Here is a 15,483-nt window from a genome sequence, read left to right on the forward strand (position 1 = left end):
AGTCTGTGAAGAAGATTCCCCATTTACATGAACAAATTGTAATCTATTAGACAAATATGATTCAAACCACATGCTCTAATCTCTGTAATAAAATTTTATGGTCAACAGTATCAAAAGCAGCACTGAGGTCTAACAGAACAAGCACAGAGATGAGTCCACTGTCCGAGGCCATAAGAAGATCACTTGTAACCTTCACTAATGCTGTTTCTGTACTATGATGAATTCTAAAACCTGACTGAAACTCTTCAAATAGACCATTCCTCTGCAGATGATCAGTTAGCTGTTTTACAACTACCCTTTCAAGAATTTTTGAGAGAAAAGGAAGGTTGGAGATTGGCCTATAATTAGCTAAGATAGCTAGGTCAAGTGATGGCTTTTTAAGTAATGGTTTAATTACTGCCACCTTAAAAGCCTGTGGTACATAGCCAACTAACAAAGATAGATTGATCATATTTAAGATCGAAGCATTAAATAATGGTAGGGCTTCCTTGAGCAGCCTGGTAGGAATGGGGTCTAATAGACATGTTGATGGTTTGGATGAAGTAACTAATGAAAATAACTCAGACAGAACAATTGGAGAGAAAGAGTCTAACCAAATACCGGCATCACTGAAAGCAGCCAAAGATAACGATACGTCTTTGGGATGGTTATGAGTAATTTTTTCTCTAATAGTTAAAATTTTGTTAGCAAAGAAAGTCATGAAGTCATTACTAGTTAAAGTTAATGGAATACTCAGCTCAATAGAGCTCTGACTCTTTGTCAGCCTGGCTACAGTGCTGAAAAGAAACCTGGGGTTGTTCTTATTTTCTTCAATTAGTGATGAGTAGAAAGATGTCCTAGCTTTACGGAGGGCTTTTTTATAGAGCAACAGACTCTTTTTCCAGGCTAAGTGAAGATCTTCTAAATTAGTGAGACGCCATTTCCTCTCCAACTTACGGGTTATCTGCTTTAAGCTACGAGTTTGTGAGTTATACCACGGAGTCAGGCACTTCTGATTTAAAGCTCTCTTTTTCAGAGGAGCTACAGCATCCAAAATTGTCTTCAATGAGTATGTAAAACTATTGATGAGATACTCTATCTCACTTACAGAGTTTAGGTAGCTACTCTGCACTGTGTTGGTATATGGCATTAGAGAACATAAAGAAGGAATCATATCCTTAAACCTAGTTACAGCGCTTTCTGAAAGACGTCTAGTGTAATGAAACTTATTCCCCACTGCTGGGTAGTCCATCAGAGTAAATGTAAATGTTATTAAGAAATGATCAGACAGAAGGGAGTTTTCAGGGAATACTGTTAAGTCTTCTATTTCCATACCATAAGTCAGAACAAGATCTAAGATATGATTAAAGTGGTGGGTAGACTCATTTACATTTTGAGCAAAGCCAATTGAGTCTAATAATAGATTACATGCAGTGTTGAGGCTGTCATTCTCAGCATCTGTGTGGATGTTAAAATCGCCCACTATAATTATCTTATCTGAGCTAAGCACTAAGTCAGACAAAAGGTCTGAAAATTCACAGAGAAACTCACAGTAACGACCAGGTGGACGATAGATAATAACAAATAAAACTGGTTTTTGGGACTTCCAATTTGGATGGACAAGACTAAGAGTCAAGCTTTCAAATGAATTAAAGCTCTGTCTGGGTTTTTGATTAATTAATAAGCTGGAATGGAAGATTTCTGCTAATCCTCCGTCTCGGCCCGTGCTACGAGCATTCTGACAGTTAGTGTGACTCGGGGATGTTGACTCATTTAAACTAACATATTCATCCTGCTGTAACCAGGTTTCTGTAAGGCAGAATAAATCAATATGTTGATCAATTATTATATCATTTACCAACAGGGACTTAGAAGAGAGAGACCTAATGTTTAATAGACCACATTTAACTGTTTTAGTCTGGGAATCTCAAGGAATCACACTCCTTACAAAGGTCTGGCAGTAATTCTGGCAATTTCATGAGGGGATATTTTATTTTATTTGTTCTATATATATATATATATATATATATATATATATACGAGGTCTGTCCGTAAAGTATAGGTCCTTTTTATTTTTTCAAAAACTATATGGATTTCATTCATATGTTTTTACGTCAGACATGCTTGAACCCTCGTGCGCATGCGTGAGTTTTTCCACGCCTGTCGGTGACGTCATTCGCCTGTGAGCACTCCTTGTGGGAGGAGTCGTCCAGCCCCTCGTCAGAATTCCTTTGTCTGAGAAGTTGCTGAGAGACTGGCGCTTTGTTTGATCAAAATTTTTTCTAAACCTGTGAGACACATCGAAGTGGACACGGTTCGAAAAATTAAGCTGGTTTTCTGTGAAAATTTTAACGGCTGATGAGAGATTTTGAGGTGATACTGTCGCTTTAAGGACTTCCAACACAGCGAGACGTCGCGCAGCGCTCTCAGGCGCCGTCGTCAGCCTGTTTCAAGCTGAAAACCTCCACATTTCAGGCTCTATTGATCCAGGACGTCGTGAGAGAACAGAGAAGTTTCAGAAGAAGTCGGTTTCAGCATTTTATCCGGATATTCCACTGTTAAAGGAGATTTTTTTAATGAAAGACGTGTGGGCGGATTGCAGCGTCGGCTCACAGCCGCTGCGACACTCCGCCACAGGAAAAACACCTCTGTTGGAAGCCTTAAGGACAAGTTGGAACATGTCCAGCTGTTAAACAATTTCTCATATACTCTCTCCACTGAAAGCCCTCAAAAGCCGCCTGGATTTTACAAACGGTTATCAACACGGAGGTGTTTTTCCTGTGCCGCCGCACCGCGCCGGCTGCGTCCTGACGCGTGGACCCGTCCGCACGTCTTTCATTAAAAAAATCTCCTTTAACAGTGGAATATCCGGATAAAATGCTGAAACCGACTTCTTCTGAAACTTCTCTGTTCTCTCACGACGTCCTGGATCAATAGAGCCTGAAATGTGGAGGTTTTCAGCTTGAAACAGGCTGACGACGGCGCCTGGGAGCGCTGCACGATGTCTCACTCCGTGGAAAGTCCTTAAAGCGACAGTATCACCTCAAAATCTCTCATCAGCCGTTAAAATTTTCACTGAAAACCAGCTTAATTTTTCGAACCGTGTCCACTTTGATGTGTCTCACAGGTTTAGAAAAAATTTTGATCAAACAAAACGCCAGTCTCTCAGCAACTTCTCAGACAAAGGAATTCTGACGAGGGGCTGGACGACTCCTCCCACAAGGAGTGCTCACAGGCGAATGACGTCACCGACAGGCGTGGAAAAACTCACGCATGCGCACGAGGGTTCAAGCATGTCTGACGTAAAAACATATGAATGAAATCCATATAGTTTTTGAAAAAAATAAAAAGGACCTATACTTTATTGACAGACCTCGTATATATATATATATATATATATATATATATTAGAATCACATCTGTTCAGAGCTCTGTGTTGATTTTTTTCTGTACTGTATTTTTGTTTTATACAATCTGTTACTGTAAAAAATGGCCTAAACTGTGCACCACCTGTCTAAATCTGGTCTGCTTGAGGTTTCTTCCTCAAAAAAAAAAAAACAGAAGAGGGAGTTTTTCTTTACCACTGTCACCTATGTGCTTGCTCAGCTGGTTTGTAAGGTTAGACCTTACCCATGTGCAGGCTTGGGGAGTAACGGAATACATGCATTACGTAATTAGGATACAAAAAAAGGTAACTGTATTCCGCTACAGTTACAGAAAAAAAGACGTATTCAGATTTTATGATATTATCTGTATATAATTTTTTTTTTTTTTTCTTTGAAACAAAACGTCCCTTCATGGAGAGCGACATGACGTCTCCTAACCGGGCAAAATATTGATGAACTACACGGATGTTAATGCATTTTCAATGGAGAGTCGCAACTGAACACACAAAATGCTCGCAAAATATGTGTTAAAATGCCATTTTGACCTCGATATCGAGCCAGTAAAATTAAATTATGTCAGGAAAGTATTCAACTTACTCTGACATACACACATTCCCAAATATTAGTGTTGACAGTTACACGTTACTGCACTGTTCAAGTTGCCGAGCTGAGACATCCTGCTGCAGCTGCTGCTGTTCAACACAGCGCAGCTCCTAAAACCATTACAATACATTTATATATATTATATTTTTACACAATTATCCTTTATTGACCGAGTTTCATTCATGAAGTCAGTGGTGTGGTACACATCTCTCTGTGTGGGTCTGACTGTGAGTGGTACAGTGCAGGTCATTATAATCTCATTATTTTAAGGTGCAAATAAAAATAAAATCCCCCGTCTTGTCAAACAATTTTAATCCCTAATGACAAGTATTTTAACTAGACATTGGTCTAGCAGTGGAAAATATCAACTAGACATAAGTGAAGAGTTAATGGTCCATGTCATCGGGTGACACAGGTACGGCAGGAAACATACGGCTGTACATCATTCAAATATCACGGACAAAGTGACAAGAAGAACCAAAACCACTTACTTATGGAAGGAAATATTGTCTCCCTTGTTCCTCCGTTTGTGGCTTTGCCAACATGCGCAGCTTTCCAGCATATTCCACCTGTTTCTTGAACTTCTATGCACGCAAATCACTAACTTGCCCAGAATTAAAATGGCGATCACACCTCCTTACTGACAGTATTTACTTAATGGTTTTCATTATGCTGTTGTTCTTATTTTGAAAGTTCAATAAGTGGACTGATATGTTAAACATGGTGCGAATTCTATGTGAAAGACTAAGGTAAGATAATTTTATGTTTATTGAACAAGTAGCAGACTTTTTTTGTTTTGTATATTGTTCTGCAAGCCACTTTTAATTATAAATTCATCCGCACACGCCTGAGTTTTCATTATCCTTCATTTGTTTGGCATTTTTTGTTGAAAATTTAGCAGGTGAACACTGGGTGTGTTTAAAACAATATTGTGGGTGCTCTTAATTCATAATGTGAAGTAAAACAGAGCATGTTATGTAAAAGAAACAGTTTTATTTTTGCTTAATAAACTGTACTATGTGGTCAAGACTATTTCTATTTAGTTTCTTTTGTCTGTATTAGCATATTTGATATTGGAGTAATCCAGAAGTAATTGAAAGTAATCAAATTACATTACTTTAATATTATGGTACTTGGATTACGTTACTGACTACATTTTTCAACAGGTAACTAGTAACTGTATCGGAATACATTTTTAAAGTAACCCTCCCAACCCTGCCCATGTGAAGCGCCTTTAGCTGATTTTGCTGTGATTTATCATGATGTAAATAAACTGAATTGGAATGGATCCTACGCTGAGAAACAACATGGGCAAGCCTTAACCCATGATAACCAGGCGAAGGATAGGGAAAGCAAACTGCTGCAAAGAAAAAGATGCGCTAGAGGAGGACAGCAAAAGTAATGTGGGCATATGCCCACAAGAAATGACCATAACGGACAGCCAGCCAGAATCACAGGAAATATACAGCTGTGAATACAGAGGGGTGTGAGGGAGATAATAAAAGTGATTAGAGCCCATAAACCTGTTCAATGCCTTCCCTGTGCCAGGGGGAGGTACATGCAAAGCAAACAGAAAAGACACCACCTGGCTGTTCTGTGTGTCAAAGGTGTGCAAACAAAGACGGGGTTACAGGAAAGGGAATGTGGGGGAAGTACAAAGAAAAGGGTATTACCAGCAAAACCCAGTAACACATCGTGCCAGAGTGAGAACCTACAGGCTCATGACAACCATTAAGTAAAGCTTTCTGAATTTTTTGTTTGATTGCCACATTTGATTAATTCAAATTGATTAATTTGATTGTCTGCCCAACGTGCAATACATCTGCTAGAATCACAGATTGTACTGGTAGAGACAGTAATTGCTGTTTCTTCTGTAATCTTACTTGAGGAGTCTTTTACTGGAATGCTTCCCAGGAGAAACTCTAATTGTAGGCTCTACAAGTTTGAAATTCTACCAAATTATAGTCTGTACTCCAACATATCTTGTGTTCAGTGCCTGATTCATCTAAGGCTGTAAATACATGAACGTGTCCTTTAACATGTACAGTTCATTCTCAGTGACATTTTGATGTGTGTTTGCAGTACTTCTCTTACTTATTGTGTGCCAGTGTGGAGGAAAGACATTCAAGAGCCTCCCTCCAGCGCAGGATGAGGGCAGCCAGACCCTCATCAAATACAACCAAGAAGGAGGAGGATCTGCATGCAAGGTGTGTATGCAAATATATCTGCCGGACATGTTCACAGGACATCAAGCAGCTTTGCTGTTCAGGCTTTCAATCAAAAGGAATCTGCATACTGACTGCGATTGGTATTATTTTGGGAAAGAATTCATCTCTGCTCCTCAGAATTGTCGAGGGATGTTCAGGTGGTGCCTCTGAGAGGACGATGTGTAAAGTATCTGTTATATGTTTCACCTTATTCCAAAATGGAGTAAATTCATTTCTTCTCTCAGAATTGTACTCACAACACCCCATAATGACAACATGGAAAATGTTTTTTTTTGTTTTTTTTTCAAATTTACTGTGATTACATCACAGGACAACATCCTGTGATGTAATCAGCCACACCCTATTTAAGATGGCTTTTCATTCATGGAAATTATTTGCCTGATGATGGCCTTTGACCGAAACGTTGCTTGCTTGTTTGCTTGATTAAATTCACCCTTTGTGTTGTGTTGCAAGTGAGGCAGTGTGCGAGAGTTTTTTTGTTTGTTTAGCAGCCTTTGTGCCTTCTCTTACACACCTGTCGTCAAGGGATGTGCGAAGTGATTTCTTTTTTTACTTTTTTTTTAATTTACTAAAATAAAAAAAAACAAAAAAACAAATCTCATTTATATAAGCATTCACACTCAATATCCCAACCCAATGGTTGGAAGATGCTGGACTGATGATGAATTAGGAGCAGGTGTGGTTTTCAGTAAGACAGACTATTTTCGCAAGCGAAATCTACTGAGTCAGTGAAGTGAATCATTATTTTCTGATTGCTGAACAGCAGTTATGTGATATTCCTATAGATGTTCATCACATTCGTTTGGGTCCAAGTGTAACTAGATTTCTGTTCTGTCAAAACCAAACCACTCCATAGCCTATGTCACTCTAATTTGAGACAGAACTTTTTGGAGACTGGAACTCAATTAAGAGTCAGTTCTTCATCTAAAACCATTTAATGCAGGAGGAAGTAGATCTCTATAAACAGAGGGCATAATGCTCAATGCCTGGGGGTTTTATGTCATTCAATTAGATATAATATAAATACAAATTTCTAAATCAAAGTTAACATCTAGGTCACAGGTCATTTTGAACTATGGACCCATGTTACCATATACAAGTATACTACGTTTGGGTCCACATTGATATTTCCTACAGTTGTGACATAGAAACAATTACAAAGCAAACAATTACAAAGCAAATGATGTTCGGTGGCTTAAACCTGAGATTTAAAGGTACTGACCCTGACCATCACATGCATTTTGACAACACTGATTTGCTTTCATCCGTCTGTTCTGGACATAACAAAAAGACACATGTACATACTCACTACAAGAAAGGAAAAATGGAGAAAAAAGAAACATAGACAATGGTAAACAATGTTGTCATGCTAATGCCTGGAACTGTATTTTATTCCACAACAACACAAATTTTATGGTGGCTACTTGTTTTCCTCACAGGCTGACCCCGCTCTCCTCTTGTCGTCTATCACCAACAAGATGACAGTGATAGACAGTGCCAAACCACAGCCAGCCACGGTAAGTCTCGTTTCCTTTAAATGTTCATTCCTCAACTTGTGTTTTTCACTTTTTCAGGACACGTCCTTAGGAGTGTCAGTGTGTGCATAGTGCAAGTTAGATGTCTGTGCCAAAAGAAGAATGTAACAATGCATCTTTGATTGCTGCACAAAAAACATATAATCCATGCAGTCAGGTACCATACATCAGAGGTTATAAATTATGTGACTGGGTACAAATTTACATTATGAACATGTACAGAGGTTAGAGGGTTTGTATGGGATGATAATAGCACTTGTAGGCATAAACACAGTAAGGGTTTTGGCAATATGACATTTGACCTTCAACCAAATGGTTGACCGCGGGCTGATCTTGCCAGGGCTGTTCTGGAACATTTGATCCAACGACAACAATTTCAGGGCCAACCTTCAGTGACTTACTAAATTTGGTAGAAATCATCAAAAGTACCTAGGAGTTGTAGGCAAACAAACAGTGAGATACATATGACCTTGACCCAGTGATTGACTTTTGGCAAATCTGGTCCTGCTAGGCAATTACAGAACCCACCTCCATGTGCGTGCCACACCTGGTGCAAATTGGAGTGAAAATCTGAAATTGTGTCCTTTGAACCTAATGATTGACCTTTGGCAAACCTCACCTCACCTGGGCAATTTCACCCGGGTCAAATATATCTGTCAGCCAAGGTTGAAAATCACACTTTTGACCTTTAACCCAAATGGCAACCTTTACCAAAACAAACTTGAAGTTGACTGTTATACAATGAAAAAAATGGGGGAACAAACAGATAAATTAACCTATGACCCTTTTTATTTATTTATTTATTTATTTGTCTTTTGCCAAAATAAACCCCTCAAAGGCAATTCTGGAGTCAAATTACAGAACCCAGAAAGTTTGGTGGAAATTGGCATGGCACCATGGAGGAGTAGTGGAACACACACACACACACACACACACACACACACACACACACACACACACACACACACACACACACACACACACACACACACACACACACACACACACACACACACAAACAAACATTTCTCTAACTGTAGTATGTTTGTATGAGGAGTGTTATCATGTTAAAATACAAATTTACTTTGAATTTGTCACACAAATGTCAAAGACCAGGTCTTAATTATTTAAATGAATGACCTATTTTTCAAATCCTGACTCCAAATTATTGTGTTTAATCACAAGTCATTTTAGTGTTCTCTGAAGATGCTGAAAACACTGTGCTGAATGTTTACGATTATTAAATCCCTCCTCTGTTAGATGACTGAGGTCTCTCCCATCACGAGCACAAACATTGAAATCTACAACAGGTCACGTCACAGTATGGTAACAGGTCCTTGTAGGAACAGTTTGTCTTTTATTCACAACCTTTGTAAAGGTCATGGAAGTTCCCATGTAAAATGTCAAAAACAATAAAGAGAAACAGAAATGTACGAAATCAGAGACATAAGCCATGACTTTTTGTGATTATTTCACAAAATGGTCATATTGAAAAATTCTAACTCCTTGGTCACAAAACAAACTTCAAGGTCAACATGTCAAAAATCTGTTTAAAATGAAGGACTCCAGTTATAATTTGAGAGGAACATTATTATTTGATAAATTAAAGACTCAAACTACTGTAAAAAAAAAAAAAAATCACTGTGTTGCTGTAAAAGGTGTAAACATTTGCAACATCTGTCCTGAATATATTAAATTATGCAGTACTGTAGTTGGCTTTAATAGAGTTTATAAATAATAATATAATCTCTTGTTACAGTATGGACAATCAAGTTTATTGATTTGGTATTATTTCTTTTGGATTGTGCATTGTGCACTATTATTTATTTTGTTGTGATGAGAAAATTCTGTTCATTAATCTCAAATGTCTGTGCCTTGTTCCTGCTGGAGATGATGGTGTAAAGTCCAGTTTGTTTTTAGCTTCTTTTTTTGTTTGTTTGTTTTTTTACACTTTTTCAATTCAATTTTAATTTATTTTATTTATATAGCGCCCAAATCACAACAAAGCTGCCACAAGTAAGGTCTAACCTTACCAACCCCGAAAGGCAACAGTGGTGAGGAAAAACTGCCTCTGATGATTTGAAGAAGAAACCTCAAGCAGACCAGACTCAAAGTGGTGACCTTCTGCTACTGACACAGTTGACAATACAAATATAGAGGAAATTTTTCTCTTTTATTTCTATCTGCACCTGCATGAATAACTTATCAGTCCAATGCGTGAGTGACAATCTCTGCATTTGTTGCACGTGTACTGTGATGCCTGCTGAGGCTGCAGCTGTCGCTCCTTCCTCCTAGCTCGTTGCTCAGCAAGACTTTGGTTCCTCTCCTGCTCAGCCCTCTGTGCACCTGTTCTGGTAGTAAGGCGCCAGGCTGCACTGTCTTCTGCACACTGCTCCCACGTGTTGACACTGATGCTGCACATTTTCATGTCCTTCTTGCAGACATCCTTGATGCGCAACCAGCCAAACGAGTGCCCTCTGCCAGCTCACCGTACAGTAAATCTTTACCAGTTGCTTTGACCCGAAGCAACTGGTTTTGAGACTAGTTCTGAGGTGCCAGAAACCCGCCTTCGTCCCTTCGCCTGTCAGTAGATGCAATTCTGCCAGGCTTAGAAGCTAAGCCACACGAGCAGGCCAGGAGCTGGACTATTTGACATGCACGCCATATGGGAGCACTTTTTAGGTAGTGGGAGCTTGTCCCCATGACCACTCCTGGCTGTATATATATATATATATATATATATATATATATATATATATATATATATATATATATATATATATATATATATATATATATATATATATATATATATATATATATACGAGGTCTGTTCGAAAAGTATCCAACTTTTTTTTTCAAAAACCTGATGGATTTGAATCACGTGTGCTTGCGTGAGCCAACCTTGAACCTTCGTGCGCATGCATGAATTTTTTCACGCCTGTCGATTGCGTCAGTTGCTGGCAAGCAGCCTTTGTGTGAGGACGTGTGTAGTCTCTCATCGGATTTTCATTTCAAGTAAAAAGACGGAACGACTGGAGCAGCACCGCATCAAATTTTGCCAGAAACTGAGAGACAGCCAGGTGGAAACCATTCGGAAGATTCAGACGGCTTTCGGTGGCTTTTCAGTCGTGTCAGAGGTGGGCATCATTTTTCTGAGTCCAGTATGTCCTGTGAGGCTTCAACACGAAGGCGCTTTTGCTCCGTCAGCAGCGGCACGAGTTTTGCTACAACTCTTTTCATGGCCAAATCTTCACAGTGGAATGTGCTGAAAAAGTGCTGATGTCCACCTCTTCCACAATTTCTCGGATAGTCACACGACGGTCCCACATCACCACAGTGTTCACTTTGGAAATGATCTGGTCATTTCAGCATACTGATGGCCGCCTGTAGCGTCGGGCATCTTTAAACTGGTTGTACCGCTCAATCTGTGTGACACCCAGAGCACTGTCACCGAAAGCCGTCTGAATCTTCCGAATGGTTTCCACCTGGCTGTCGCTCAGTTTCTGGCAAAATTTGATGCGGTGCTGCTCCAGTCGTTCCGTCATTTTCCTTGCAATGAAAATCAGATGAGAGCACCTCACACGTCCTCACACGAATGCTGCTTACCAGCAAATGACGCAATCGACAGGCGTGAAAAAATCTACGCATGCGCACGAAGGTTCAAGGTTGGCTCACGCAAGCAGGCTTGATTCAAATACATCAGGTTTTGAAAAAAAAATAAGGTCCGATACTTTTCTAACAGACCTCGTGTGTATGTATATATATATATATATATATATATATATATATATATACACACACACAAACACACACTGTCAACATATGTGTAGTTTTGATGTTACATGTATCTTTGAATACGTTTGTCAGGTTTTTTATTTTCCAGAACCTAGATCTGGTGGCTACCAAAGACATAGGTTCATGTCTTACTTGTAACACAGAGAAATGCTTCAAAGCAGCAGGACAATACCCAAACAATACATGAAGTTGGCAGTGTTTATTCGAGGATGCAGACATGACCTTCAAACCTAACTCTACACTGCCATTGCTGTGTTTCATTCTGCCCATTGACCCTGGTTTCATTGAACTCATGTACATCCCTACAGATGAGCAACAACATGGCCTGGGGCAGACAACAACTAACTGCGAGGGGCCAGGGAGGGCTGGGCAAGGTGAGTGATTAACACTTTTCAAGTCAAAATACAATTTAAACATTGAGTCCAACCAGATGTGGGTCTTGTGTCACATACTGTGCTGACTAGTATCTGTGAGCCACTGTGTTTTGTCAACATTATGCATAATGGTTACTCAAAACACAAGGCCTGGTTTCATAAAGCAGTCTAATTTTTTTAGTCTATTAAACTTAGTTGACTAAGGTCAGTTGCCCAACATTAGACGTCTAATCTGTGTTTCACATAGATGGCTGAACTTGTAGATTAGCCTTCTAATGTTAGTCAACGATATACACTGGCATAAGTGGCCTCGCGAGTGTCGTTGCCAAGAAACACCTCCAATGTGAGAGAGTTTTGTTTATTTCCCGGTTGGTCGTCTACTAGAAAAGATATGGACAGTCACAGCCAATGGGGTCCCAGGGGTAGGAAGAGCTGTGGGGTGTGACCCATAAATGGGAGAATGACTCTAGCAGATTCCAGGTAGCGTTGATAATGATCTCATCCCTCCTTTTATCCTATAATTAGAGTCAAAGTGATAAGGATCAAGGATGAAAAGCAGAATTGCCTCTTCATCTGGATCCACACAAAATTGCCCTTGAAGTTGATGTGTTGGAAGCAGGAAAAAGATTTGAGTCACTATGACCAGGATCAACTTGTGTTGGCTAAGATGACTGGGCCAGACCATCTCCAAATCTGCAACTCTTGTGAGATGGTCCTGGTCTGTCGTGGTCCCTACCTACCAAAAGTGCTTCAAGGAAGGAAAAACGGTGAACTACACTCAACAAAAATATAAACGCAACACTTTGGTTTTGCTCCCATTTTGTATGAGATGAACTCAAATATTAACTTTTTCCACATACACAATATCACCATTTCCCTCAAATATTGTTCACAAACCAGTCTAAATCTGTGATAGTGAGCACTTGTCCTTTGCTGAGATAATCCATCCCACCTCACAGGTGTGCCATATCAAGATGCTGATTAGACACCATGATTAGTGCACAGGTGTGCCTTAGACTGCCCACAATAAAAGGCCACTCTGAAAGGTGCAGTTTTGTTTTATTGGGGGGGGATACCAGTCAGTATCTGGTGTGACCACCATTTGCCTCATGCAGTGCAACACATCTCCTTTGCATAGAGTTGATCAGGTTGTCAATTGTGGCCTGTGGAATGTTGGTCCACTCCTCTTCAATGGCTGTGCGAAGTTGCTGGATATTAGCAGGAACTGGTACACGCTGTCGTATACGCCGGTCCAGAGCATCCCAAACATGCTCAACGGGTGACATGTCCGGTGAGTATGCCGGCCATGCAAGAACTGGGACATTTTCAGCTTCCAAGAATTGTGTACAGATCCTTGCAACATGGGGCCGTGCATTATCCTGCTGCAACATGAAGTGATGTTCTTGGATGTATGGCACAACAATGGGCCTCAGGATCTCGTCACGGTATCTCTGTGCATTCAAAATGCCATCAATGAAATGCACCTGTGTTCTTCGTCCATAACAGACGCCTGCCCATACCATAACCCCACCGCCACCATGGGCCACTCGATCCACAACACTGACATCAGAAAACCGCTCACCCACACAACGCCACACACGCTGTCTGCCATCTGCCCTGAACAGTGTGAACCGGGATTCATCCGTGAAGAGAACACCTCTCCAACGTGCCAAACGCCAGCGAATGTGAGCATTTGCCCACTCAAGTCGGTTACGACGACGAACTGGAGTCAGGTCGAGACCCCGATGAGGACGACGAGCATGCAGATGAGCTTCCCTGAGACGGTTTCTGACAGTTTGTGCAGAAATTCTTTGGTTATGCAAACCGATTGTTCCAGCAGCTGTCCGAGTGGCTGGTCTCAGACAATCTTGGAGGTGAACATGCTGGATGTGGAGGTCCTGGGCTGGTGTGGTTACACGTGGTCTGCGGTTGTGAGGCTGGTTGGATGTACTGCCAAATTCTCTGAAACGCCTTTGGAGACGGCTTATGGTAGAGAAATGAACATTCAATACACGAGCAACAGCTCTGGTTGACATTCCTGCTGTCAGCATGCCAACTGCACGCTCCCTCAAATCTTGTGACATCTGTGGCATTGTGCTGTGTGATAAAACTGCACCTTTCAGAGTGGCCTTTTATTGTGGGCAGTCTAAGGCACACCTGTGCACTAATCATGGTGTCTAATCAGCATCTTGATATGGCACACCTGTGAGGTGGGATGGATTATCTCAGCAAAGGAGAAGTGCTGACTATCACAGATTTAGACTGGTTTGTGAACAATATTTGAGGGAAATGGTGATATTGTGTATGTGGAAAAAGTTTTAGATCTTTGAGTTCATCTCATACAAAACGGGAGCAAAACCAAAAGTGTTGCGTTTATATTTTTGTTGAGTATAGAAACACAGTCATGGGCGCCTAAAGCTTGGTGATACCCCTTAGGGCGCAGTGGCTGGCTAATGTGGTCCAATTCAAGGTCTTGTTGCCAGACACCACAACACACCTTCAGATGTCTTATACATCGTCTTTGCCTCAATGGGCCTCAATTGGTGGTGCAAGGGGAACCAATACCATATTAGGCAGGAGGTCACAATGTTATGGCTGATCATGTATATAAATGAAATAACGCTTGTTGCTGACTGCATTTTCTTTATTTCCTCACTTTTAGTATTCTACATGGAGTAAAGCAAGATCGAACTCCTACTGGGTGTGTGGTGCTGTTCAATGATTTCATTTATTTGTTTATGGAAGTAGCTGATATGTAATTCTACTAGACCGCACTATATAGACTTTTAGTTTATTTGCACTATATCTTGGTCTTTCCGAACAGGCCAACACATCCAGGACTACACGTTCCCTCAGTGTGCGGGGAATTCATGACATTGGAGATTACATTGACAGGGTAAGAATCTGTAATTGGTTTAGCACTGGGTGCTCAAAAGCTCCCAAACAAAAACACACAAAAAAAAACCCCAACAATGACCTATTTTTCTTTCCTTACTTCCAAAGAGACTGTATATGATTGATGGAAATGACGTCGAGCACCCCGTGTACCAACCCCATAAGTATGCTTATGAAGGAGAGAGCAGCAAATGCCCATCACTCGACAAACTGTCGCTGAGCAACTTGGGAGAAGACCTGCAATTCCTGAATGACTTGGGGCCAAAGTTCAAGACTTTGGGATCCATCTGTAACCAGACAATACAAAATAAGAACATACAGACTTAAAGTGTCTCATTTTACTGGGATGTTTAATTCACATACGTCATCCCCATTTGATTTGTGATTCTGGCTCTGTAATTGCTGGATTTTTTTTAAAGTTTTCATTTTTTGGATTTAAGCATCTGACCCACGTAGAGCCAGTTACATTCACTGGGTCTAATACAAACAGCAAGGATGACAGTATGTTTCTTTTGTTGATGATGAAAATGGAACTTATGCACTATACAAACTGTTATGCTCTGAGTGTTAGTAACTGGGTGTGTTTGCTTGTTTCTTGCTTTGTGGTTTCTCACACTTCACTTTGAGCCAAGCAGGTATTGTCCGAACAGTATATATATATATATATATATATATATATATATAT

The 15,483-nt window shown here is 40.3% G+C and overlaps 1 protein-coding gene across 1 annotated transcript in view; it reads left to right on the plus strand.

The window, feature by feature from the left end:
* Positions 1 to 15,252, plus strand: part of LOC117511491 (cadherin-like protein 26) — a 76,525-nt gene extending 61,273 nt beyond the window's left edge. Inside the window, exons 13-19 of the mRNA XM_034171510.1 lie at positions 6,051 to 6,175; positions 7,636 to 7,713; positions 8,992 to 9,138; positions 11,838 to 11,903; positions 14,566 to 14,604; positions 14,728 to 14,799; positions 14,907 to 15,252. Coding sequence (XP_034027401.1) covers positions 6,051 to 6,175; positions 7,636 to 7,713; positions 8,992 to 9,138; positions 11,838 to 11,903; positions 14,566 to 14,604; positions 14,728 to 14,799; positions 14,907 to 15,125 — 746 coding nt within the window. The 3' untranslated portion in view covers positions 15,126 to 15,252. The remainder of the gene's footprint in view (positions 1 to 6,050; positions 6,176 to 7,635; positions 7,714 to 8,991; positions 9,139 to 11,837; positions 11,904 to 14,565; positions 14,605 to 14,727; positions 14,800 to 14,906) is intronic.
* Positions 15,253 to 15,483: the final 231 nt, after the last annotated feature.

This window comes from Thalassophryne amazonica, chromosome 6 (assembly GCF_902500255.1).
Source record: "Thalassophryne amazonica chromosome 6, fThaAma1.1, whole genome shotgun sequence".
NCBI classification, from domain to species: domain Eukaryota; kingdom Metazoa; phylum Chordata; class Actinopteri; order Batrachoidiformes; family Batrachoididae; genus Thalassophryne; species Thalassophryne amazonica.